The following is a 23,913-nucleotide window of genomic DNA, read 5'->3' on the forward strand; positions in this document are numbered from 1 at the left end:
GAAAAAAAAAAGTAAGTGAAAATTCCATGCCCCTGTGTTTTTTGTCAATATATATTTTTTTCGTTTGCTTCTCTTTTTACAGTTCATCATTTTTACACTTAAAATATATTTTACCTTTTAACTCATTTTTTGTTGCATGAAATTTAATTATTTAATCCCTGATTTGCACTAATCATTTTATTAGAAAAATAGGCACCATTATTAGCACAATATTAACCCTATAGTAAAATTTTTATGTCTTTTTAGTTATTTCCCATTAAGTGATACTTATATAAACACACATGCCGATTCAATAACTAAATATATTTAGCTTCATTATTTAATTTTAACAAAGAAAAAACCATCAGAATGCAAAATATAATAACTACACTTTCTCAGTTAATGAACACCTAAAAAATTATTTTGTTAACTAATTTAATTTTTCAAAAGTTCTCTTTTTGCGATGTTACAATGGCGTAATCGTTTCAAAACACATTACGTCGTCTCTTTATTAGAAATACTAAAAAAGCAATTAATAAAAAATAATTATCAGTTCCACAAATTTACCTGAATTAAAAATGTTTTTTTTTAATCTCCAGAACCTTATAACAAAAGTTGCTTTATGCCTTAACATTGAATTTGACTCTGCAAAAGTTTACTTAATTAGTTCAATTAAGTCTTTATGAATTTTACTTTACATTATTGTATTAATTTTAGAAATACGGAAGAATATCATTTCCCAGAAGATAGTTTAAAAAATTAAGAAATATTTTGTTAAAAAAATTTCCTTTTTAAATTTTGGTAAATTAAAATATTTCCTGTAGTCAATTTTGCATTAACCAGAAATATGGTAGTTTTTATCTCTGAGACAGCTAATAGAATTTGTTTTTAATCCTTTAGAAATATATTACCGATACATTTTCAAAATAAATTGGTGCTTTAAAAAAAGAGCTGAATTACACAAACATTTTCTGGTTTTTTTTCGCATTAGTTCAGAAATGTTTACCAAATATCCATCATCAAATACATGTTATTAAGAATATTAATACCCAAGATTGAAATCAGAACATTTATAGAATGAAATTATTTTATTTGGAATTAGAAATTTTCATTTAAGTCATCACTATTACTGGCTAAATAAGTCATATTTAAATTGATTCTATATTGAATACATTAATATAGTATACTATTTTATAGAGTAGCATATTAATTAAACTTATGAGTGAAGTGCTTGTAATGAACGAAAGCACATTGAATAACCCAACCTAGCTATATAATCTTACTATATATCTTTCGATCGAATTTCAATATATTGGAATATGAAGGGCATACTATCAGATATGTTAATTAATCATATATGTTTTGTAACAGATGAAATCAGATACAAAAAATACCTTATTTCACTGAATAAACATCGCTTTATTCGATAGTTTAATACTTTTGATCCTCAAATTGTAAGTTATATAGTCATAATCTGTAAAATATTATTTGAAATCGGTTATTTAAGTACACACAATAGAACAAAGTACATTTTTACAAGAATTTGTAAAATATTTTTCATTATAGTTTTCAAAATTTAAATGCATTTTTTCATCAAATAATATTTAGTTTTCGAGAAAAGGAATTTGTTCTCTTTTCTTGATTCATTTTTCTTTACTTGATTCTTGATTTTTCTTTACTTGATTCGCATTGTGTCAGTGATTCTCGAGAAATGATTTTTCTAAAAAAATAAGATATTTAAAATTTGATAACTCCCAAACTATTCGACCAATTTCAATCAAATTGTGTATTTTGTCATACAAAATTTCGCACTTTAAAATTATGCTAAAATGTGCTACCCTTTAAATTTTAAAATTTTCAATTATAATTAATTTAAATAATTTGTATTTAAATATTGTATCTCTGTTGCCTCGACCCTCTTCAACATCGACTTCAACTGCTACCATGACACCCTTTATACCGAAAAAGTCGGAGATGTGGCCAGGGCTGTGCTCCATCTCTTCGGTCTCATTTGACTTGTACTTTAACTTTTCTGCATTTGTCAAACGACGACAACAACAATAAAGAATATAACTAAACCACACACTTTTTTTCAAATCTAAGGTATGATATATCATTGTCTTATAAATAAATTTGTTTTAATTTTCAAATAAATGTAACAGTTTTGCTTTCGATTAATAAATCGCTATTTTTTGGAATAATTCTCTTGACTTCGATACCATTTACTGATCTCGTAAAAATTACAAAAATGTAGAACTGCATTTCGTAACATAAATAATAGTGTTATTTGTTTTGGGTTGCTTGCTGTTTATTTATTTGTTTACTCATAATTACTCAAACTTTATTTACTCACGAAAACAATGATCTCTGTCAACTTAGTTTTACTTTTTATTTCATAACATTTTCACCCCCCAAATGCCCATCGAATCCAAAATATTTTCGACTATACAATAACACATTTTGGTGTTGCATGATTTGATGGATGACATTCAAAAACGAAATACAGTCAAACCCCGCTATAGTGAACCTTCAATGGACCGAAATTTCGGTTCATTATAACCGGAAGTTCACTATATCCGTCACGCAATTTAACTAACGGTTCCCAAACTTCTCCCTTTTATTACACATTAATCAAATAAATGACTGATGTAGTAGCAAAAAATTTGTTATTTTCAATTACTCTTCCGCTTGCGTACAAATTTTTTTTTATAATCTTCAGCTGATGAGCAATCCTCAACATCCGATATGGAAACACTTCCCGACTCTCAGATAATTTTCCCTGAATTTATGTTATTCCACTTTTTAAACCTGTCTAACCTGCCATTCGAGCACATAAAAATAGTCTCACAAAATCACTTAGCAAATTTATCGACATTTGTCCAGATACTGGAAGATTGCGGCTTCTTCGAATGATGTAATGCTTCTTCATCATCCTTGTGATCTGCTTTTCTTAACATTTTTTCTGCCATCTAAATTTTTTTTCATGAGCAGAAATTGTTACTTGCCTATTTTTCCATATGTTACAAACTGTAGATTTGGATAACTTATATTCCCTGCAAATATCAGTTTGATTACATCCATTTTCAATTTTTCTGATAATACCGATTTTATCATCAATGGAGAACGTTTTACGTTTACTGCTCGCCGTAGTTAAATTTTAGACACTTGTTGGCAGAATTTTTTTTAACTGAAATGAGAGCAAAAAGGAGTTGAAATGAGGGTCTTATAATCACATATTAGTGTCCAACCCTTTGACCAATAATGAATAATTATTCATTCCCTCTGACAGAAAATTCATATTGATCCCACTGACCCTTTACAGGTACATTATCTGCCTGGGTTGGAAACATCGATTTTGTGCAACATTTGCTTGGTTTGTTTAGGGATAGGAAAGTGAGATAAAAGAAGCAAACAAGAAAAAATTCTTATCGCTACATTCCCCTATATAGATGGTTTTAAAAATCGGTATATGTATTTATTTTGAAGTAGAAATTTCAAAATTATTACAAAGAAAATGAAGAAAAAAATAGGTCGAAGACAGAAAAAAGTTCATTATATCCAACTTCCTTACTTTTTTGGTTCACTATATCCACAAAAAATAACATTATACGTGTATATAGCAAGGCACGGGACCGAATATTTCGTTCACTACATCCGGTTGTTCACTATAAACTGTGTTCACAAAGCGAGGTTTGACTGTACTTCCAAAATGAGTAGCATATAACTTTTACTTTATAATTCAACACATCTTATGACAACAGTCACATAGAGAAATCATTGCGTTTATGTCCTTGTTCTACTTACATTAACTTGCTTCAAAACAGCTTGTTTACATACAATCACAAACAGCTTTAAAAGTAGAACTGCGTAAGTCAATGCAAAATTTTATCCCTTATTACTAAAAACGGTCTGAAAACATCAAGCAGACACTTTTCATAAATATCCGCCGCGTGTTTTGAATTCAAGTTATCGTCAAAATATTTGTCTTTATAGCCTTTTTGATTAAATTGTTGCAAACCTGCTGTAAACTAAATGATATAAATCGGTAAACCACAAGTAGATCTCAAACCACAAGCTAAAAATTCTTACTTTATAAAAGAGAGCAACACCCACTTTCTCAGTTAAATTCACTTTTCAACGCTGTGTTATTACTAAATGCGTGACAATGTGAATGATAATTTTAAACCGAGAAATTCCAATGAACCATTACTGCAACGAACAGAAGGAATTATCAAATTAATTGTTTAAATGCTTCAAATTTTGGTGTTTATCCCCAGAAAACCCTTTATTGTTTTCATTTTCTATCAGAAATAATTTTACCATACAAAAGTGATTTTAATTTTTGAATCGTTTTTTTCTCCTCAATGTTAAAAATTAAATATCCTTATGTGAGACCCAAGTAATTCAGCTTCACGTAATATTACGCATTTTAGCCTAATGTCGATACGTTTCATCTAAATTTTCGTAAAAATTTGTTGATTCATGGTCATTTTTCACAAAAATATAATTTCTCAAACTATTTGGTAAACTTCGATTGTTACTGCCCTCTGAGGTTTCAAATTTGTCTGTTATTGTTAAGCAACAATACTTGACAGATTTCAATATTTTTATTTTTATTTTAGTGCATTGTTTTAATGGTTCTTAAAACATTGTTGCCAAAAATATGCCTTTGTTGTTCACACCAACAATATAAGAGAAAATATTAAATCCTCATTCTTATTTGAGCTTTTATAAGTGAATAACGTCTTTTTTGACAAGTGACTTATAATTTGTGAAAATGAGTGAATTATTTCGTTTTGCTGTGCTTAATCACTGGCAAAGAGAGTTGAAAAGGAATCCAAGGCCTTATCGTAATTATGAAAATTATTAATTTCTAAAATTTTAAGTAAAAGATAAATTTCGAACTATCACCAAATCTTGATTAGGATCTATCTAAGACTTTTTGGTACTAAGCAGGAAGTGGTGATTTACATTATTAGAAGTCTATATTACTTTGTGTTAGATAATCCCTAACTTCTTCAATTTGTGATTTCATTCCATAAATGTTTTAATTTAATCTTATTTGAAAATTGTTGAAACTGAATTGAATTAAATACAAAAATTCTTCCATAAATTGCATGCAGAAGTATTAAAGAATGAAAAACTTCAATGAGAAATAGAAAAGAAAAATATAAAAAAAAGCTGGTGTTACTTGTACAAATACAAATATATTATTACTTTTTAATGGTCCAAAATCCGACATTTTTTGTGAAACAGTTTTATATTCTGAAGAATAAAAATAATTTTTTAACTTTGAAACTTATTTTTCCTTCATTAGAAATTACTTTTATAATGCAATTTCTTAAGGGTTTTAATTGATGCAATCCATGTTGCACTAAACTGTAAATCATTACAGATTAAATTACGGTAAAAAGTACCTGTACTTTGGGTGCATCATGAGTAAAATACATGACACCCGGGGTGGCACTACTTTTTATCACGAAATCCGTTTTTACCGGAACATGTTAAGGATCGAAAAATTTCGCAATAATTATTACCGTAAAATCACTGAATCATTTATATTAAATAAATATTACTGTAAAAATTGCGACATAATATTTTACGGTAAAAATGGACTTTAGTGTAACATGTATCTTACGGATAATGCACCCAAATTACCAATACATTGTACCTTAATTTTATTCGGAATTTTCAGTGTAGAAAAAATACATTTAGAAAATTATCAAGAAAATGATCAGTTTAAGTCCTGCTGGAAATAGTTAGCATTCGTTGATATATAAAGAAGATTATTATATTGTTTGGTGTGAGAAAATACTTTAATTTATGAAAATTGTAAGTTTATTTCAAACTGAAGAATGTTTCGTTATTATATCATTTCGAAAGCCGGTTTCTACTCGATCTATAACATATATCTATATTAGGCTAATAGGAACCTATCACAACAATAAAAGTAATTACTTAGTCATTGATTAAGCATGATTGGTATAACTAATAGTTCGACGATATTTTGAGATCCCCGAAATGAAATAATACTTGTATTTCTAATGTTCACATAACATTTAAATTATTATACATTAAATAAAGAAATTAAGCTCAGCAAAAAGGGGTGCAGAAAGAAAATGTTGTTGTATGTGCATTCATATAAAAAGATTCCTTACTTTTAAATAAATTCCTTACTTTAAAAAAAATTTTTTTTTTTTAGATTCCTTTTTAATTTGAAGCAATTATATTTTAGTTAAAAACTATAATATTTTAACTACATAATAAATAATAAACTATATTAAATAGTTTTCTTTTTATAAAATGAGCTAGGTTATTTAGCTACTATTATTCCATTTGTGTTTGAAAATTTAGTTACAATTCTTCAGTTTGTGGTTGATTATCCAGTTATTATATGTTTAATGATCATAAAACATTTCTGTTACCCAAATTTAAATTTACTCAAAAATAAGCTTAATTAAAATTGAATTAATAATCTATTTTTAGCGCCTGGATTTCTTGCTGAGGACACCAGCAGTAGTTCATCTGAAACAGATGGGTAAGTATTTGAGTTAGATTGCCAAATAATGTAATTTCTTTGGGGAAAAAAAATGGAAGTTTTTTAAAGTTTGAAAAATAAATAAATAAATAGATAAAATAAAAAAAAATAAAATAAAAAAATAAAATAAAAAATTTATAAAATAAAAACTAATAAATAAAATAAAAATAAATAAATAAAATAAAAATATATAAATAAACTAAAAAATAAATAAAATAAAAATAAATAAAATAAAAAAATAAATAAAATAAAAATAAATAATAAAAAAAAAAGAAAAGAAAAAAATACAAAAAAAAAATTCTTTTCAAGAAGTGTAAAGAAACCGTCTCATTTAAATAATTTAGATTATATATCATTGTTTGAAAAAAAAATATTACATTACATTTTGTACTTAGAACCTGGAATATGGAGAAAAAAATATTAAATGTAAATATAAATATAAAATGTTAATACAAAAATGAAAAATATGTTAGGAGCTATTTTTAAGAAAATTGATTTCATTAATATTAACTTTACATTAAACTAGTCTTTATAATGGCTTAAATATGAATCGAGCAAGAAACTGGTGAAAGATGACCCTCTTGAGATAATTAAATATTTTGTCTATAAATATCTAATCTGTAAATATATTATTTTCTTTCTTTTTTCAGCTACGAAATGCTGGAGGTTGAGAGTGAGGTAGAGTGTGAGGAGTCAAATTTGACTTCTGATGAGGATGAGGCTAATGATAGGTATTATATAAAGTTATTATCTTTAAACGATCATAATATTTGTATTTTAAACTACTTTAAATATCCAACAAGAATTGCTGTTTATTAGTACACAAAATACTACCATGCAATAGAAAATAAAATTGAAGTGATAAAGAATTCAAAAACATTTTTTTTTTGCATTTGGCATTTTTGTATGATATGCTGCAAATGCAATTTTTTTTTCAAAAAATAAATTGTATTTTTTAATTTTTGAAATTTTATATTAGAGTTCATATTATTAGTAACAGAAAGAAATGTAAGTCAAAGAAATCTATCGCGGATAATATGCGATGTTTCTACTTTTGCATACATATTTTCATATTGGAATCAGCAAAAATATTTTAAATTATGTAAATAAAATTAATTAGCTATTATATGAGACATGTAAATATAAAAGGCCTATAGGATTATGAACGTAAAGTGCAAGAAAATATGCTTAAATTCTCATAAATAAAAAGACTTGTTATTATATATTTTTACTATTAATTGTGTTAAGCAAAATCATGTCTTGAAATTGAAGCAAAAATATAATGCGATAATTTCATTCTTCACCTTTAGCGATGATATGGAAGAATTGAGTGCTGAAATAGAGCATTCTGAGTCATCTACAACTGATGATGAAGAGGTTGAAATTTCGGATAGGTAATCAGTTTAAGTTTAATTTTTTGATATCGTATTAATTGTCTTTTTTAAATATTTAGCGATTTTCTGTATCATACATTGAATCGTATTTATGTTGCTAATTTTGAATGCTGATTTTCATCGTGGAAACTTTACAAAATAGATGTGTAGAATTCTTTTTAAGAAATGCAAATTGAAATAATTTATGATAATCAGAGCTTAATGATTTAAAATAAATTGTACAAAATTCATAAAAGTATGATTTAATTCTTGTTAATAAAAGACATGCCATTATGCTACATGTTAAGCTTGGTGTGTTAACTGTATAATATGGTAATTTTATTCTTTTTTATCTTTAGGGATGACTTGGTAGAAATGAGTGCTGAAATAGAGCAAAAAGAGTCATCTTCATCGGACGATGAAGATGTTGCTATAGTGAATAGGTGATTTAAATATTATAGAGATAAAGTATTTTAAACAACATTTTATACACTTTGTAATTTTTAAAACAAATGCTACTTGTTTGCATGTAAACTTTCTAAGTGGAATGAATAGAAAATATACATTTAGAATTTAATTAAAAAGTACAAACTAAATGAATTTGTTCTGATAAGATCTAGATGAATTACAAAAAATTAATTAACCTAGATGAATTGTCAAAAAATTTCAATTTCAATTATATATTCTTTGGAGCTATTCTATCACAAATTTGAGAAGCTCATTTTAACAGGGAAGGAATTTGTTAATCTTGAGGTAATTATTTCATGCACTAATTTCTCTTTTTATTTTTAGTGAAAAAATGGAGGAATTGCAGGCTAATATTGAGCCTCAAGAGTCACAAGTGATTCTAGATAAAGAGATTGCAGATATGGATGGGTAATTAAAATCATATTTTTAACTTACATAAAATGAGTCTTCAATAAGTAAATAAAAAAGATTTAAAATTTCATGGTCCAAAATTATAATTTATTTTATTCAAATTTTTTTAATTATTTTCTTTGAGAAACAAATAACATACATTCTATTTCATTCAACTTCAAATAGAAAGGATATTTTCCGCGTCCATTTTCATGAGATTTCTGTTAATTAGCGGCAGTATTTTAATCCAAAATTCAAAACCCGATTTTCTGCACTTACGTAGTTTTGTGAAACTCCTTCTTACTCTCCATAAATGTTCATAATTTTATTTTATTTATTGAATGCAATTCCGCTTAATGTAAATATATATTTTAAATATTAATGTATTATAAATTTATCTACTTTATTATCCAAAATAGGGATTGTAACCACAATCTAGAAGACATGATCTCAATAGATCAATTTTACTTTCTATCAAAAGATTTGTTGAGAGCTTTTACACCTTAAAGTTAGTTTTACTTCTTGCAGATTTTGCTATCTCAAAGGGTCCATATTTTTAAATTTTCATTTTTCAAAAGCTATTCAATTAATTCTTTCAATTTCTGTGTTTTGTTTTTTAACATTTCTTAGAAAAAATTTAATTAAAAATTTTTTCCAAAAAGAACAAGTTTAAACCATTTGTGTTTTCAAAAAATAATAATTAATTGCAAAGAATAATATTTTGCATAGAATAACTTTAGAATAAACTATCTAAAATTGCCACCTTCCCTCTTATGAAAGTAAAAAGTTCTATTTCGTCACAAAAAATAAATCTAAATAAATGTTTTTATTTATTTCTGGTTTTACAATTTTATATTTAATGCCTGCGCAGATATTCTAGCATATTTGAGGAAAGTCACACAACTCTTTGCCTTCATGAAAATCCGATCTTGAAATAAAAAGTTAATAATGTTCAAGTTTTTATTTCTTCTTTTTTTTTTTTTAGCTAACAGCACATAAATGTTAATATTAAATTAATTTTATAAATTTTCTTCTTTAATTTTAGTAGTGATAGAAGTGGCCACTATTACTTTGAGATTGATTCGAGGGAAAGGAAAATATTGGCCAAGGCTAATAAAGTGAAAGAATCACTGGATATTGTTGTTGGGATAAAGAGGTATAGATTAACTGCTATCGACCTTGTTTAAATAAGTGCATTTCTTTGAATGTGAATTTAAATCACCATGCAATATGCTTTCCTATATGCTTTAAAATTATATTTTATAACTTGTTTTTTTTTTTAATTCCACGTCTTCTTTTTAAACTAAAGAATTATAAAATTGTAATTAAATATGTTTTTAAGTAGTATAAGCTGTCAATACGAGCAAAGGCATAGAGAAAATTTTTTTTATTAAATTTATTGACACTATTTATGCGCATGGTAAAGTATTAAGAATACATTTTCTTTAATTTTTTGCATTTTATATATTGACTGACTAAGTATGATGTTTTTCATGGACAATCGAGCATGATGTATTCATTCAGTAAACATAAGAAACAATATAAAAAATTTTTTAAAAAATTATTTAAAAGAAATAGCTCTTAAAGATGTAACCATAAAGCAAAATTTTAATGGTGTCTAGAATATATATGTATACAGGATTATTCATAATTCCCTCCGGGCAGGAACTGGACTATCGCATTGATGTATGCCGTGTGACCAAGGGTTCATACATAGAATACCTGTAATGTATGTAAGTAAAACTTGAATAGTTCTGGAATAATTTCATATGTTTCTTTTTTTCATATTCATCTTCTTTTTTTTTACTATAATGCTTTGAAAGCCCGGAGGGAATTACGAATAATCCTGTGTGTATATATATATATATATATATATTTATATATATATATATATATATATATATATATATATATTTATATATATATATATATATATATATATATATATATATTTATATATATATATATATATATATATTTATATATACATTTTTCGGTTACACTTTAAAAATGAAAGATCAAGGTACACAGCAATTGTTCACCAATAAATCTTCTTTTTTAAATTACTTTGTATTTAATTGCATAATTTATTGTGAATTTTTTTTCCAATTGGTTAGATTCTTTGATTTTGAATAATAAATTCAGATGTACTGTGATTGTAACATTAAAAAAATTTTATGATAAGAATAAGATATTTCAATGATTAAAAATAAGGTCAAGATTAGACTTTAAAAAAAAACTTTGGATTTTGTTATAATAAGAAATAATGCAACGTTCTTTCTACAAATTCCTTGTCAAGCTCATTATTTAATGTAATTATTAATAAAATTCTTTTTTTTAACTATATTTGTTGCAATTCTTTCACTTGCATGATTAATAAAAAAAATAATTAAATTCTGATATAAATTTAAATACATAAATAACTTTCTTGTGGATTGTTTAACAATAAATGTATTATTCCTTACAGTTGCGGAGATATTTCTCTTTTGACAAAAAATCTGGAGGAAAAATTGGCCCAAAACCCAGATTTTGCTGAGAAAAGAGAAAAAGCGAGAAAGAAAGAGAGGAGAAGTCTCCGTTACTTTGTGAGACGCCTATTTGCTGGGTGTTTCATAAGGAAATATTAAAAAGGAGAGTGAACCCGAAACTAGACATTCCCTGACTTACGACTACCGAACTTAGACAAAACTTCTCAAATTTGTGACTCCAAAAGTACCCATTTCCTGACTTTGTGACTCTGAAAGTATGCAACTCCTGAGTATAGGACTTTTCCCGACTGTGACAATTCCCGACCATGACAAAAAATTTCGAATATGTGACTACAAAACATTACATTCCCCGATTGTGTGACTTTTCCTATCTGTGTGAGTCTAATACTATGCATTAACCGAGTAAAGATTCTTAAACTAGACGAAAACTCCTGATTTTGTCATTCCAAAAGTATACATTTCCAAATTGAAAGACTCACAAATATTTGGACATTTTTCGACTGTGTGACTCTAAAAACGGAAGACTTTACTAGATTTTTAAAATCTTAAATCAGTTAAGAGCAGTCGAATGTAAGAGAAAAAGTGATTTTCCAAATCCATCATTACAAAAACTGTATGACTCCAAAATTATAAAATATCACCAACTGCATGACAACCGAATTTTACCACCTTTAATTGCAAGTTTTATCTTTATTTATTAAAAATTATTATATGCATGTAAAATCAACACTAAGAACAATAAATGAAACATGTTTAAAGCTTTGTTATGTTTTATTACTCTTATTATTCAGAATTATTGAAATTAATTTTTATTAAAAATGTATATTACTACTGTGTGAATTTAATAAGTCGAACACATTTTTTTAACCTCAGGGACTTATCCAATTAATCGCTAAAACTAGAAACTGCCGACGCAGTTCAATTTATATCACTTAGCTAATTCCAGAAATACCTTTTGTCTCACGATTGTTCATAAACAATGAAATGTACTACAATAAATTTCATAGCTGATTTTAATTAGTTTTTTATACCTGCTTTGCATTGTTCGTCAATTCTCTGAATTGCTTGTTCAGTTCTTTCCAGATAACTTGCGTCTTTTATCAACCTCTCGGAAGAAATACAATAAATTTGTTCCATTTAATCCTTGAAATTGCCTAATCTGAAGAAGCCTTTTTTCTTTCGACACATCTTAACTGTCAAATGTTGTTTTTTTCGCTTATGACATGATATTCGTCTTTCCCAAATACACACATCTAAAAATCGGTAATTTTTTTTCCTTTCGAATGTAAATAGAGAACTATTAACGATTAACTTAGACTCGGGCGAAGAGCTTATTTTCGATCTCTAGTGGCTGCTTTCAGTAATGTTAGATTTCTGTATCATAAGAGTTTGTCAATATATCTTCAAAATTAATTACCCAAATCAAAAAAGTGGAGTATCCACCTTTGGAACTCTCTTACCAAAAGGAAAATTAGTCAAAAAATGATGTCTTATAATTAGAACAAAAATAATATCATTTAATTTAAAAATAGTATAAAAAAAAGCTTCAACTATCAAGTTTTGCAACATCTATGTTTTTCAGAAAAAATACATTAGTTACTTGACAAAAACAAAAGTTAAATATGTGTTAAAAAACTCAGGAAAAATATAATAAATGAAAAATGATTTATATAAATTTTTATTTGTCATTTCTGAAATTGTCGTAATATCAGTTGGAAAAAAAAAAAACATACCTCGGCATTTTAATACAAACCTTACCTGCATTTATTGTTTACTGCAGAAGTTGAGTGGAAATGCAGAAAATGGTATACTGTAAAACATTCTGCATCAAATTGCGATAAAAATTAACGACAATCAGGTTGTTGATACATGTCACCATAAAATTCATTTTTAACAGAATATGTTATGGGAATAAAATCATATATACCATATACAATTTAATAGCAATATTTACCTTGAATTCACTGAATTATACTAATTAAAAAAATATTACTGTAAAAATTACTTTATAATATCGTATGGTAAACATGAATTTTGCAGTAAAATGGATTTTACGGATTATGCACCCAAAGTGCTGGTATTTTATTCCGTAATTTGATACGGAATTTTTTATAATGTCGGAAAGTGTACAGAGTTTATTTAATAAAAAAATTGTAATTTTTTTACAGTGCAGAGGATTTCAATAATTTCTTTAATAAAATTTATCATGTAGATGCATTTTAAAATTTTCACTTTTCATTTTATAAATATATATTAGCAAAAACAAAAAAAATTAACTAATCTGTAACACATGTATTCAGGTAATAAAAATCATTTCAAAACTGATTGATAAAACTTTTTATCGAGTATAGACTTTCCAGTCATATGGGTCCATTCAAATAAACGTTAACATGTTTTTGGTAATATTTGAGCTTATTCCTCCTCGGTCGAAAATACTCCTCTTCTATGCTTAAGTCACATTAGTTTTCTTCAGAGAGCCCCTGTTTTTTTCTTTAATTTTGACTGTCACTATAATAATTCAATCTAAGACTTAAACTTAAGATGCCAATTAGCACAATAAAAAATTTACGTTTAGGTTCATTGTACAACATTTTGTTTAAAATATGTTTATTTTTCTACTGCAGTCATATTTCTTAATCTATGAAACTACGAGAAGAAATATTTTTCAAACAATTTATTTCTTCTAATTTAACTTTTAGTTCGAATTTCAAATTTTTTCAAATGTAATTTTTATTCCTTTCTATATTTTTTTAAATAAAGGAAATTGAAAATTGGGATATTTGCATATGTATTATTTGTAACTTTTATCAACAAAATATAAAGAAAGCATCTCATTAAAATATAATTATGATGGAAACCTTTTTCGAATATTCAGCTACCTTAATAATAAAACAAAATTCTTTTGTATAAAGCTGATTCAACTTTAGTTTTCAATGAAATAGTGTTTTCCATTTATATAAATGAACCTAAATCTAAAACACACATTTTTGTATTAATTTGTTTTTCTTATATCTGACATGATGAAGAGTTTGCTCTGGTCGACAATCAAACTAATATTTAATCTAAGATAATGGATGATTGAACTTTACACAAACTTACAAATAAAGAAGGAAAGGAAATATTTTATATTTGACTATTCCAACAAAAATCAAGATAATTATGATTGAATATGGATATTTCTTGTAATTTCGCAAACATTTTTTATAAAAAATTGTTAGAACCACTATCTACAAAAATAAAGCAGTGTTCAGAAAGGAAATAAATAATAATTTAACCATGCAAAATATGTCTGTTAAGTTTAATAAATTTTTTATTTAAACGATAATGTATTTAACCCAATCATTTAAATTAATAGAATACTTCTTTTGACCCATTTTCAGTCAGTTAGAATCACGATTTTGAATAGAATCGTGATCCGAACAGAAGGAATTGTCGAAATATTTTACATTTGACTAATACATCAAATATGAAGATGCATCAAAAATATAAATCTGTAGCATAAACCTACGTTTATTCAGTGAAATAAGTATCTGATTTAATCTGTTAAGATATCGTCTGCAAAAATTAATTAACATATCTGATGGTATGCCCCTCATGTTCCAATATATTGATATCTGTTACCAGAATTTAAAAACTAAATTTATTAAAAAAAAAAAAACTTAATTTGATATTTAGAGCAAGTAAAATATTATATATTATTTAATTACACTCTATTCAAATACCTTTTAAAAAATTACAATTGAATTTAAAATTATTTTTAAAAAAATATCAATTGCAAACATTTCCTAACTAATTATTATTGTTTAAAATTGCCAGAACAAAATAAATTAAACAGAAACTTTAGTAATATTTTTGAAGCTAAGTTTGTAATAAAGAACATTTAAATAATATTATGACAATGAATACTTTTGCTACATTTAATTTATTAGGCATCAATAATTTATATTTAGCAAATGGTGTTTTATTTCCCAAGAGTTTTATAAATATTCTTATTTATGAATTCAATGTTTGCTCCATTAAAAATTTCTTAATGTAATTTCCGTTATTTTTTCACAGATGTCTGATTAAATATAAAACACAAAAGTACCATTTCATTTGTGATACAAATCTATTTCTAAAATTTGTTCTAAATTGATAAAAAATTAAATTGTCAATTACATTAAATTGATTCAAAAGCATATAGAGAAATTTACTTGTATTGATATAGATTTCTAGAAATTGATGATTAAAGTTTTATATATTAAGTATTGCATTGCTGTATATTCTAAGTTAAATGTTAGATAAATGTACTTTTGGGAAATTTTGCTCCCAAATTTACACCGAACTTTAAAAAAGATAAAAAATAATATATAAAGAAGTTTGATACAAATACATAATTCTAGATGCAGCTACAGATAAATGAATATAATTTTCCTATTAGCGCAGATACTCAAGTTAGACATATGATACGGAATAGGAGCTTTTAGTCCACAGTTCATTTTAATTATTAGGTTTACATCCCCAAACACCTATCACTTGATGGGGAACATGGTTAATATCTTCTTGAAAGTAAACCTCACACGATTCATAGAAAGAAAAAAAAAGCAATGCATAGCTGTAAGTCATGACGACCTATGGAGTTGATTATTCACAATTGATCATCTATCAAGTGTCTGACTAAATGTTTCATTTCTCACCTCAAAGATTATACTTCTGTTCTCTTTTTCATCCCAGCTGTGTTAAATACTGTCTTCAAATTAATAAGAAAATTAAAGATATTTTCAACTTGAGGGGCCACATAAAAAGTGTTGACCGATTTATTTCATAAGAGCAGTATCATTTTCTCTCCTTTCTTTACAAAGATAAGGCAAGATGACAGGAGAAACATTGATTCTTTAGTAGTGAAATAGCTTAACAATATTTTTAGTAATGGATAAGGTAAAAAATTTACATGCTTTAAAAATGGTGAAAAGATTTTTTTCTTCTAATTTAAAGTAAAAATAGTTTTTTTTCTTCAAATTTAGAAAATTAATGTTCGGTTTGAAGAGATAGAAAATAATGTTTCAGGGCAAAAAAGACTGTCATGTAAATAATGGTTTATTCATAGAAGATTCCCAGGGAATTAAAAATATGTCCATATTGAGAGGCATTGGTTTTGCAGGAGTGTCCACAAGAGGTTTCACTGTTTATATATACATATATATCACTCACTCGCCCACACACACAGATATATACATATGAAAAAACATTGTCTTTAATTTTCTATAGGAAATTAACAACATATTTAATAACAAAAATAAAAACACATTTCTTATGATAGGTAATGTTCCAGTAAAAGATTCTAATCATAGTATATATAGTTTGAATAATTCATAAACCTTTCAAAACATCCAAGTATCCTGTACTTTTTCTGATCAATTCTTCAAATTTTGCTAAGTCTGAAATAAAAAACAAGATATTTTATACTATCAGTTATAATAAAAGGAAAGCTGTTGACTACTAACTGAAATGATTTTTATGAATATCAGTAATTAAGATGCAAACAACAAATATTTTGTGATGTACAGTTTTTTTTAATCATAAAAAAAAAATAAAATGTAATGAAAAAGTATAATAAAACTTATCAATTAGTCCACCAGTCCTATTAGTAAGTTAACCTCAATTATGAAGTACTGTATTTATCCAGTATAAAACACCTGGACTATTTATCTATTTTTTACTATTGAAACACTTAAGACTATTTATCTATTTTGTATATTGATCAATGAAATAGATTAAATAATTAATTGATTAAATAATTAATTAAATTAATTAATTAATACTCAAAATTAACTGGGTGACTGAAATAAAAAGAAAGAAAAAAACTTCCAGAACATTTTTAATGCAATGATGTTATGTGTTAAAATTTCAATAAATGAGCCAGAGAATATTAAAACTTTGCCACATGATGGGAAAACTAAGAAAAATAATAACAACAATGATAATAAAAGATAACGAAAGATCCATTAGGAGGTGAATTTTTTAAAGAAGCTTGAAAATATAATCATTATGATTTTTTTAATAATAAATATAATATGAAAAAGTACAAACATGCTAATAAATGTAAAAGTTTCATAATATGGGCATTTACTGAGCTTTGATGTAATATAAATCTCAGACATGTGATTGTTGAAAGAAGAAATGTGAAATGATCTTTAATTTTTTTTTAATGTGTAAATTTTTTTTGTAGTACTGAAATTTTTTATTTCTTTTTGTTCAGAGATAAATAAAAACTTTTGTGCAAAAAGTAACATTTGCAAAATTTAAGAAGAAAAGGTTTTTTATCAAATAATTTTTTTCACTTCAACACATAAAAGAATACATATATTAAAAATATACACATCCCTCCTTTTCCCACTTTGCATTGCATTGAGAATTTTTTTTTTTTAAATTTTGTGAAATTCACAGCAATAATTGAAAAAAGATTGATGAAACCAAGTGTACCACAATGAAATTACATGAACCAGACGTGTCAGAAAAAGGTTCATTAAATGTACGTTTCCAGATTCAAGTTTTGTAATAAATTATATCATATTAAAAATATCGAGATTTTTCTAAATAAAAAAGCGAAAATCAGTAGCAATAACTGCCAGGTAATTGATTGAAATAAGCAATAGAAAATACTCAATCGAAACACCACATTGGATTTACTGCAAATCAAGGGCGTAAAAAAGTAATTGCACAAATGTGAGATTCGAATTTCTCGTTTCTTAATAATAATGTACGAAAATATTAGGACTTAACCACATGGATATCAGTAGCAATAACTAGAGAAGAAGATCAAAGAAACAATCATATTGCCGCATTAAAAGTCATTAATAAATACAAGAATTTAATTTTACATGTCGTAATAATATCGGAATTTAAAAAACTATGGGAAAATCAATTGCATTAACTGCAAAAGAGAAAAAGACCGAAATATCAATTTATGATGGTATTGAGCGTGTTAAAATGCTGGATTCGAAATTTCCATGTTGTAATATCGCATGAAAAATTCAATCTAAATATGGGCAATTAAAAAAGCGGGCGATTATATCACATTGATTTAATGATTCTACTGTTACTTATTTGCCACTTATTAAAATTAAAGTTTAAATTAAAAAAAATAAAAAAGAAGTTTTTTTTTCTCCAGCAAACAATTATTTAAATGTTTGCCATTCCGGAATTACTTTTCAGATTATCAGTTTTAAACTTTTGTATTATCGTTAGTAGTTCATTAATTCTAGCTCAAGTCATTATGCAAATTTTTTTTCAGTTTTGTTTTCAGGAACTTTATCTGAAGTTTTGTTTTTCTCTAGCAAATCTGCATTAAAAAAAAAAGAAGTTATTGCGCCTGAATAAAAACTTACGGAAAAAAAACAAGGGAGTGTTTGTAAGAGTGGTATACATATTTCGTTAGCGAAATTTGAAAAAAGAAACAAACTTTAAATTTTAGATTAGCGGAACTCTAAAAGAATTTTTTCGAAATATAAATTATTGATTCGCGGAAGCCTGCAAATCGATGACTTGAGATTCGCAGAATTCTGCAAATTAGCAGAAGAATCACATGCCTGATAACTGTATTATGTATCGTTATTAATTGCAAAATACCAATGCAATTTATGAAAACTAACGTGCTTTAATGAGATTTCCCATTTAAACTTGTTATAGTTTAATATGATGGTGGGCAAAATTACTTCAAAAACAAATTAGTATATGAAATTAGTATGCTTTAATTAGTTGTTGTGAATTTATAAACAAATAAACTAAATACACCCAACAAGTAAAATGAATATACCTTCTTTACCCTAAATGTGGTACAAATGAGAGTAAACCACTATCAGGAGGCAGTTCTCTAATCAATTTCTGAACTTCTTTAAAATTTGGATGAGTGTAATCACCAACTAAGCCAAGGATGACACTTTCGCTGGTTGTCAGCCATGCTCCCATTGACTTCATTCTTTGAAAAGAATACATTCTAGAAAAGAGAATATAGATCTATACATAAATTTGAATTTATCAATTTATGTTCTTTTTCAACATTTTGCAAAAGGTGTTCCACAGAACACCAAGGATTCATGGTAGGGTCACACAGAATTTGAGTAATAATTTTTTTTTCTCTAAATTTTTGTGAATCTGAGAAAGACTTAAATTAAGATTGTTGAACATGAAACTTTAATTGATAGTTAGCTCTATAGATTAGAATAGAATCAGATAACTCTATTCAAATAATAAAAAATTCAAAAGAAATATTCTTATGTAATAGAAAATGGATCTTCCTAAATCTAATTTAGAGTAATTAAATTTTAGTTGCTGTAATTTGTTTAGTTGCTTGTAATTTGCATTAAAAAAACTATGCAAATATTAAAAATATGGACCACAATAGAGATAGAATGCAGTAATATTCTGTTATCAACTATACAATCATACAAATAGGCATACATATTAAAAAATTCAAATAAAATGTGTTTCAAAAACTGATTTGTTTTGCGTTTCTTTAATTGTTGAAATGCATATGCTTTTCAAATACAAGTGAACTTTGAATTTAATAGGGCTGCAATACCCGAGTCCATTTTCGTATGTGACATAAGTGGCACCAAAAATAAAGGGGGCCTTGAAGCTGTTGGCAAGAAGAAGAAAAAAAATCAAGAAACATAGGACGTATGTGTATAACAAATCAGTTACTACAATTTACTTGAAATAGGATTATGATAATTTTCAGAAATTATACCATACCGATCTACCATACTACGAGAGGAGCAGCCATCAGCAACAACATGAACGTTGAAGTTATGATTGACGAGTGCTTCAACTGTGCATTGCACGCAAACATGAGACTCAATCCCACAAATGATAACACTGTTTACATTAGGATGTTCTTTCTTTAGGAAATCTTCAATCTCTGGAGTCACCATAGAAAAGGAAGTTTTATTGAAAGGTTTTATGTCAGGATAATCATCTAGTCCAATTTCTTTGACAGTGTTGCCAAGACCTGCAAAATATAACATTACATAGAAAAAATGAGAGTTAAATGCAATGAATATTAAAAGCAATAATTTTCTCAAGTATTAACCTTTCCAGAAAGAAGAAAAAAGTGCTTCTGCACACACGCATGTTTCTAAAGTATGTGCACTAATGTGTACATAATTATGTCAACATTAATTGAAATCATGATGATCATGGGCTATTTGAGTCAGAATGGCTTCTTTAATATATGAAGGAAGAATCTTGTGGTTAAAAGAAATTAGCCTATTGACTAAGAGCTGGGGTACATCTACCACACTAAACTGTTTTATGATTCTAAAAAATATATTATTATCTAATAATGATTAATAACTGAGCTGCTCAGAAGCCAATGCGGTTAAGTCCATTTTTTAATATTTTCTGATTTTTGGAAATTTTGATGAAATAAATAATAAGCTTCTTAGTTACTAAAGGATTTACTCGTTGGTTACTTTTTTCTAGGTTAGACAGACCTTTTTTTAATAGTTTCTGAATATATTGTATAATAATTTCAGAAGCCATCGTGAGTAAGTCCACCTTTTATCAATATTTTTTTACATAAACTTTGAAATAAAAATTAAATTCTTCTTCTTCTTTCAATATTTGTTGGTAACACTGAAAAACAAGAAATTCATAGTAACTCAGGGTTGCAAAAACAAAAATAGGTAGGCCAGTAAATTTAAAAAATATAACTCAACCTATATTATATCCAAATGGCAGAACAATTTCAAGAGAAACAAAAAAAGACATCATGTGTTTATTAAAGTATATACCACCAATTAAATACAGGACATTAAGGACAACACGTGGAGATCAAGATTTACATTTAAATAACTCGGAAGAAGATGATGTTTGTTATGATGAATAAACATAAAACTTATGACAATATATGTTATTTTATTATTTTTACATAAATTTCTTATCTGTTTCAGCTGCCAAAAGGTATAAGTCTTAAAATTTTTAAGATGCTGTCATTATTTCAATAAATACTTACGTTTTTATTTACACATCCTGTACATATCTTGTTTTTTTTTGCAGAGTTTACATCTCGAAAAAAGACTTTATACACTTTTCTAATTAAATTAATAAACCAAGAATTTTAAAAACTAATTGTCAAAAATCATTAATTTTCTCAATTTTTGTGTTTTGGACGAGCTTCTTCTTCTGAGCGACTCAATTTTAGGTTGTACTTCTCTCTTTTGAAAGGACCTAAAAATGAAATACTAATATTGAAACAAGTGGTGTTTAAGTAATTGTGGTAGTAGGTATCCAATATAGATATACATAGTTGCAATGGCCTTTTAAGGTTCCTTGAAACAGATAAATACCAAATTTCATTATTCTAAGACTGTTTAAAACAACAAAAGAAAAAGTTAAAATAAATAACCAAGATTAAAATTTTTTTTATTCATTATTATTCTTTTTTAGACTTGCTATGCTATTAAACCATTTATTTTTAAGCTATTTGCTCTAATATAATAGTTACAATAATATAGTTTAATAAGAAAAACGTCAAAAAATAAATATAAACTTCTGAAAAAACTTTTTTTTTTTTTGTGAAATAAAAAATGTAAGTAAATAATGTTTTATGTCTGCACAATAGCATAAATTTATAAGCAGCAACAAATAAGGATCTGCAATTTTATCTAATTTTTTAACAACATAAAATAATGCTCAAATGCTTGCATATACTTCAGATGATCAAACGAAACGTAAAGCATGCTAGAAAATTTAGAGTTAAAAATTAGCATTCTGATAAAAAATTAAAAAAGAATCTGCATTCTGCAAAAAATAAAGACAAATAGATATCTACCATTTGTATTAACAACTTACTTCTTTTTCTAGGAAGTAAATAAAAAATTTTTTTTTTTAATATTTATTTTTATGTATTTTTAAATTCTAAATAAATATGATGACGTGCTTTATTCTAGTAAGGATGTCCAGCACTTCGAACTTACAGACACCAATTCAATAGTCCACTATGCTCTTCCTTTTCTGTTTAATACACAATATCAAATGAATATATTCAACCATTTCAAGGAAATTATAATACTATCCGATAATTAGGGGACAGAAAAAAATTCGCCAAACTATTAATAACAGTGATGATATATAAATTAAGGTAATAGGTGCCTAATATAAGTACTGTGGTAGACGGTTTTGGCAATTGGAACAGTATTACATTCAAAGCAGGAAACAGCAGAGTAACAAAATGTATTAATAAATGAACATTATTAAACCTCTTTAAGTTAATAGACTAAATTGTAGAACAACCTTTTTGCTCTCTTAAATATCCCCTAAAAATAATTTAAACAATTCAAATCATTATTAATTTTACGAAATATAATATGCAAATATATTCATGCAAAATTCTTTAAATATGTGTGACATTAATTTTAAATTTACACAAGATTCATTAACACACGTATGAAACTAGAAAAAACAATTTTTAGGAATGAAAAAAAGCAGAGATAAAAACCTTTAGGATTTTGTTCAGTTACAACAACAGGCATTTTTAAAATTCTAGCTGTTTTAAGAAGACGTGAAGCAACATTAGCAATAGCAGGAAAATACTGCACATTTGGAGCAAACTTCTCCTGCATATCACATAAAAAAAGAGCTGTATTTTTTGGGATTAACTGCCTTAATCTGCATATACCAGACATGATTGTAATTCAAAAATGAATACTTTGAAAATCAATAAATAAGGAAGATATCTAGACAATTAATTGCCTCTGAAAGTAGTTGTAATCTCGACGAAGAGCCGCCTAATTCTTAGACAGTTTGTTTATTTACATTGGAAAATGTGATATTAGTAGAAGTAGTAGTTCATAAATATTTGATTTTTGAGATCTTGCTGACTGTGTAAAACTAGACAAAGATGGCGCTGGGCGTTAAAATTCGTCGTAAGACTTCCGGGTTATTACTTCCGACTGATTTTTACGTCGAAGCTTGAAAAAGAGTGTAATCTAATATATCTGTAATCTAATAATAATACCTATGGTGTTTTCAATAAAACGTGTTCTTTTAAGTAAACTTTCAAGGAAACAAATAACAAATGAGAAGGCTCAGCAAGCATGCTATGAAGCTACCCAAAAAATAACAAAATGCGCTATTTCACACAAATATAGCTAAATAAGGGATAACATTCAAAACCTGGCAAACCTTACACTTAATTTATGCTGTGATATTAATTTTCTTAAATTTGTTTCAGGCTTATGACCTTTTAGAATTTGTAAATTTCAGAAAACTATTATGAATGGTTAGATTGCGCGTAAATTTAAACAAAAATCACAATAATAAAATGTACAAGAATATTAAGATTATTCACACACCACCGAGCAAGCATAACATAGGCGGAGGGAAACATCCAGGGGCGTACGCAAAGGGGGGGTTAGGGGTTTGGTTACATTTATTTTCGATTTTAGTCAGACTAAGAGTTATCTCTGTCGCTTGTCCTTCGGAGCTTGTTTCTAAATCTGTTTTGTTTTGGAGACTCTGTGCTCGTTGAAGTTATTCATTCCAGCTCGAAACTTTGAGATCGTAGCTTAGTGGATATTTCTGTGCCAATATATATGTATATATTTTTGCTGTTCTTGGATCTTTACGATGTCTAAACGCAAGAATTTAACAATTTTTAATTACTTTGAGAAAAAATCACGACCTGAAATTAGTG

General features: G+C 26.5%; 2 protein-coding genes and 1 long non-coding RNA gene across 4 annotated transcripts; 2 read left to right on the forward strand and 1 right to left on the reverse strand.

Annotated features, from left to right (window-relative positions):
• Positions 1-6,391: 6,391 nt before the first annotated feature.
• Positions 6,392-8,770, forward strand: LOC147816582 (uncharacterized). Its single transcript, XM_087156889.1, has 5 exons — positions 6,392-6,517; positions 7,168-7,248; positions 7,828-7,911; positions 8,250-8,333; positions 8,683-8,770. The coding sequence occupies exons 2-5, from the start codon at positions 7,175-7,177 to the stop codon at positions 8,768-8,770; spliced, it is 330 nt and encodes a 109-aa protein (XP_087013015.1). The 5' UTR covers positions 6,392-6,517; positions 7,168-7,174.
• A 1,022-nt stretch (positions 8,771-9,792) lies between these two features.
• On the forward strand, positions 9,793-11,995 carry LOC147816583 (uncharacterized). The gene is made up of 2 exons (XR_015435596.1): positions 9,793-9,904; positions 11,216-11,995. It is a non-coding gene; the product is annotated as an uncharacterized LOC147816583 (long non-coding RNA).
• Positions 11,996-16,451: 4,456 nt separating this feature from the next.
• Positions 16,452-23,122, reverse strand: LOC107456766 (isochorismatase domain-containing protein 2). Of its 2 annotated transcripts, none has more exons than XM_087168192.1 (4): positions 22,717-23,122; positions 19,971-20,226; positions 19,033-19,212; positions 16,452-16,654 (listed from the first exon to the last, which is right to left on the reverse strand). In XM_087168192.1, exons 1-3 carry the CDS (start codon positions 22,901-22,903, stop codon positions 19,038-19,040), a joined length of 618 nt encoding a protein of 205 aa, XP_087024318.1. In that variant the 5' UTR covers positions 22,904-23,122; the 3' UTR covers positions 16,452-16,654; positions 19,033-19,037. The 2 variants fall into 2 exon arrangements, with proteins under 2 accessions (XP_087024318.1, XP_042902071.2); XM_043046137.3 differs by having other exon boundaries at positions 19,042-19,212; positions 22,717-23,040.
• Between the last annotated feature and the right edge of the window lie 791 nt (positions 23,123-23,913).

The sequence above is a fragment of the Parasteatoda tepidariorum genome, chromosome 1 (genome assembly GCF_982258835.1).
Source record: "Parasteatoda tepidariorum strain Cologne lab strain chromosome 1, Ptep-v5.0, whole genome shotgun sequence".
Classification (NCBI taxonomy): domain Eukaryota; kingdom Metazoa; phylum Arthropoda; class Arachnida; order Araneae; family Theridiidae; genus Parasteatoda; species Parasteatoda tepidariorum.

Coding starts and splice junctions, on each gene's coding strand:
- LOC147816582 (XM_087156889.1), top strand. CDS start 7,175: ATGCTGGAGGTTGAGAGTGAGGTAGAGTGTGAGGAGTCAAATTTGACT. Junction 7,912..8,249: donor GAGGTTGAAATTTCGGATAG/GTAATCAGTTTA, acceptor TTTTATCTTTAG/GGATGACTTGGTAGAAATGA. Junction 8,334..8,682: donor GATGTTGCTATAGTGAATAG/GTGATTTAAATA, acceptor TTTTATTTTTAG/TGAAAAAATGGAGGAATTGC.
- LOC107456766 (XM_043046137.3), bottom strand. CDS start 22,903: ATGTCTGGTATATGCAGATTAAGGCAGTTAATCCCAAAAAATACAGCT. Junction 20,227..22,716: donor AACTGAACAAAATCCTAAAG/GTTTTTATCTCT, acceptor TATATTTTGCAG/GTCTTGGCAACACTGTCAAA. Junction 19,213..19,970: donor TCTCGTAGTATGGTAGATCG/GTATGGTATAAT, acceptor TCTCTTTTCTAG/AATGTATTCTTTTCAAAGAA.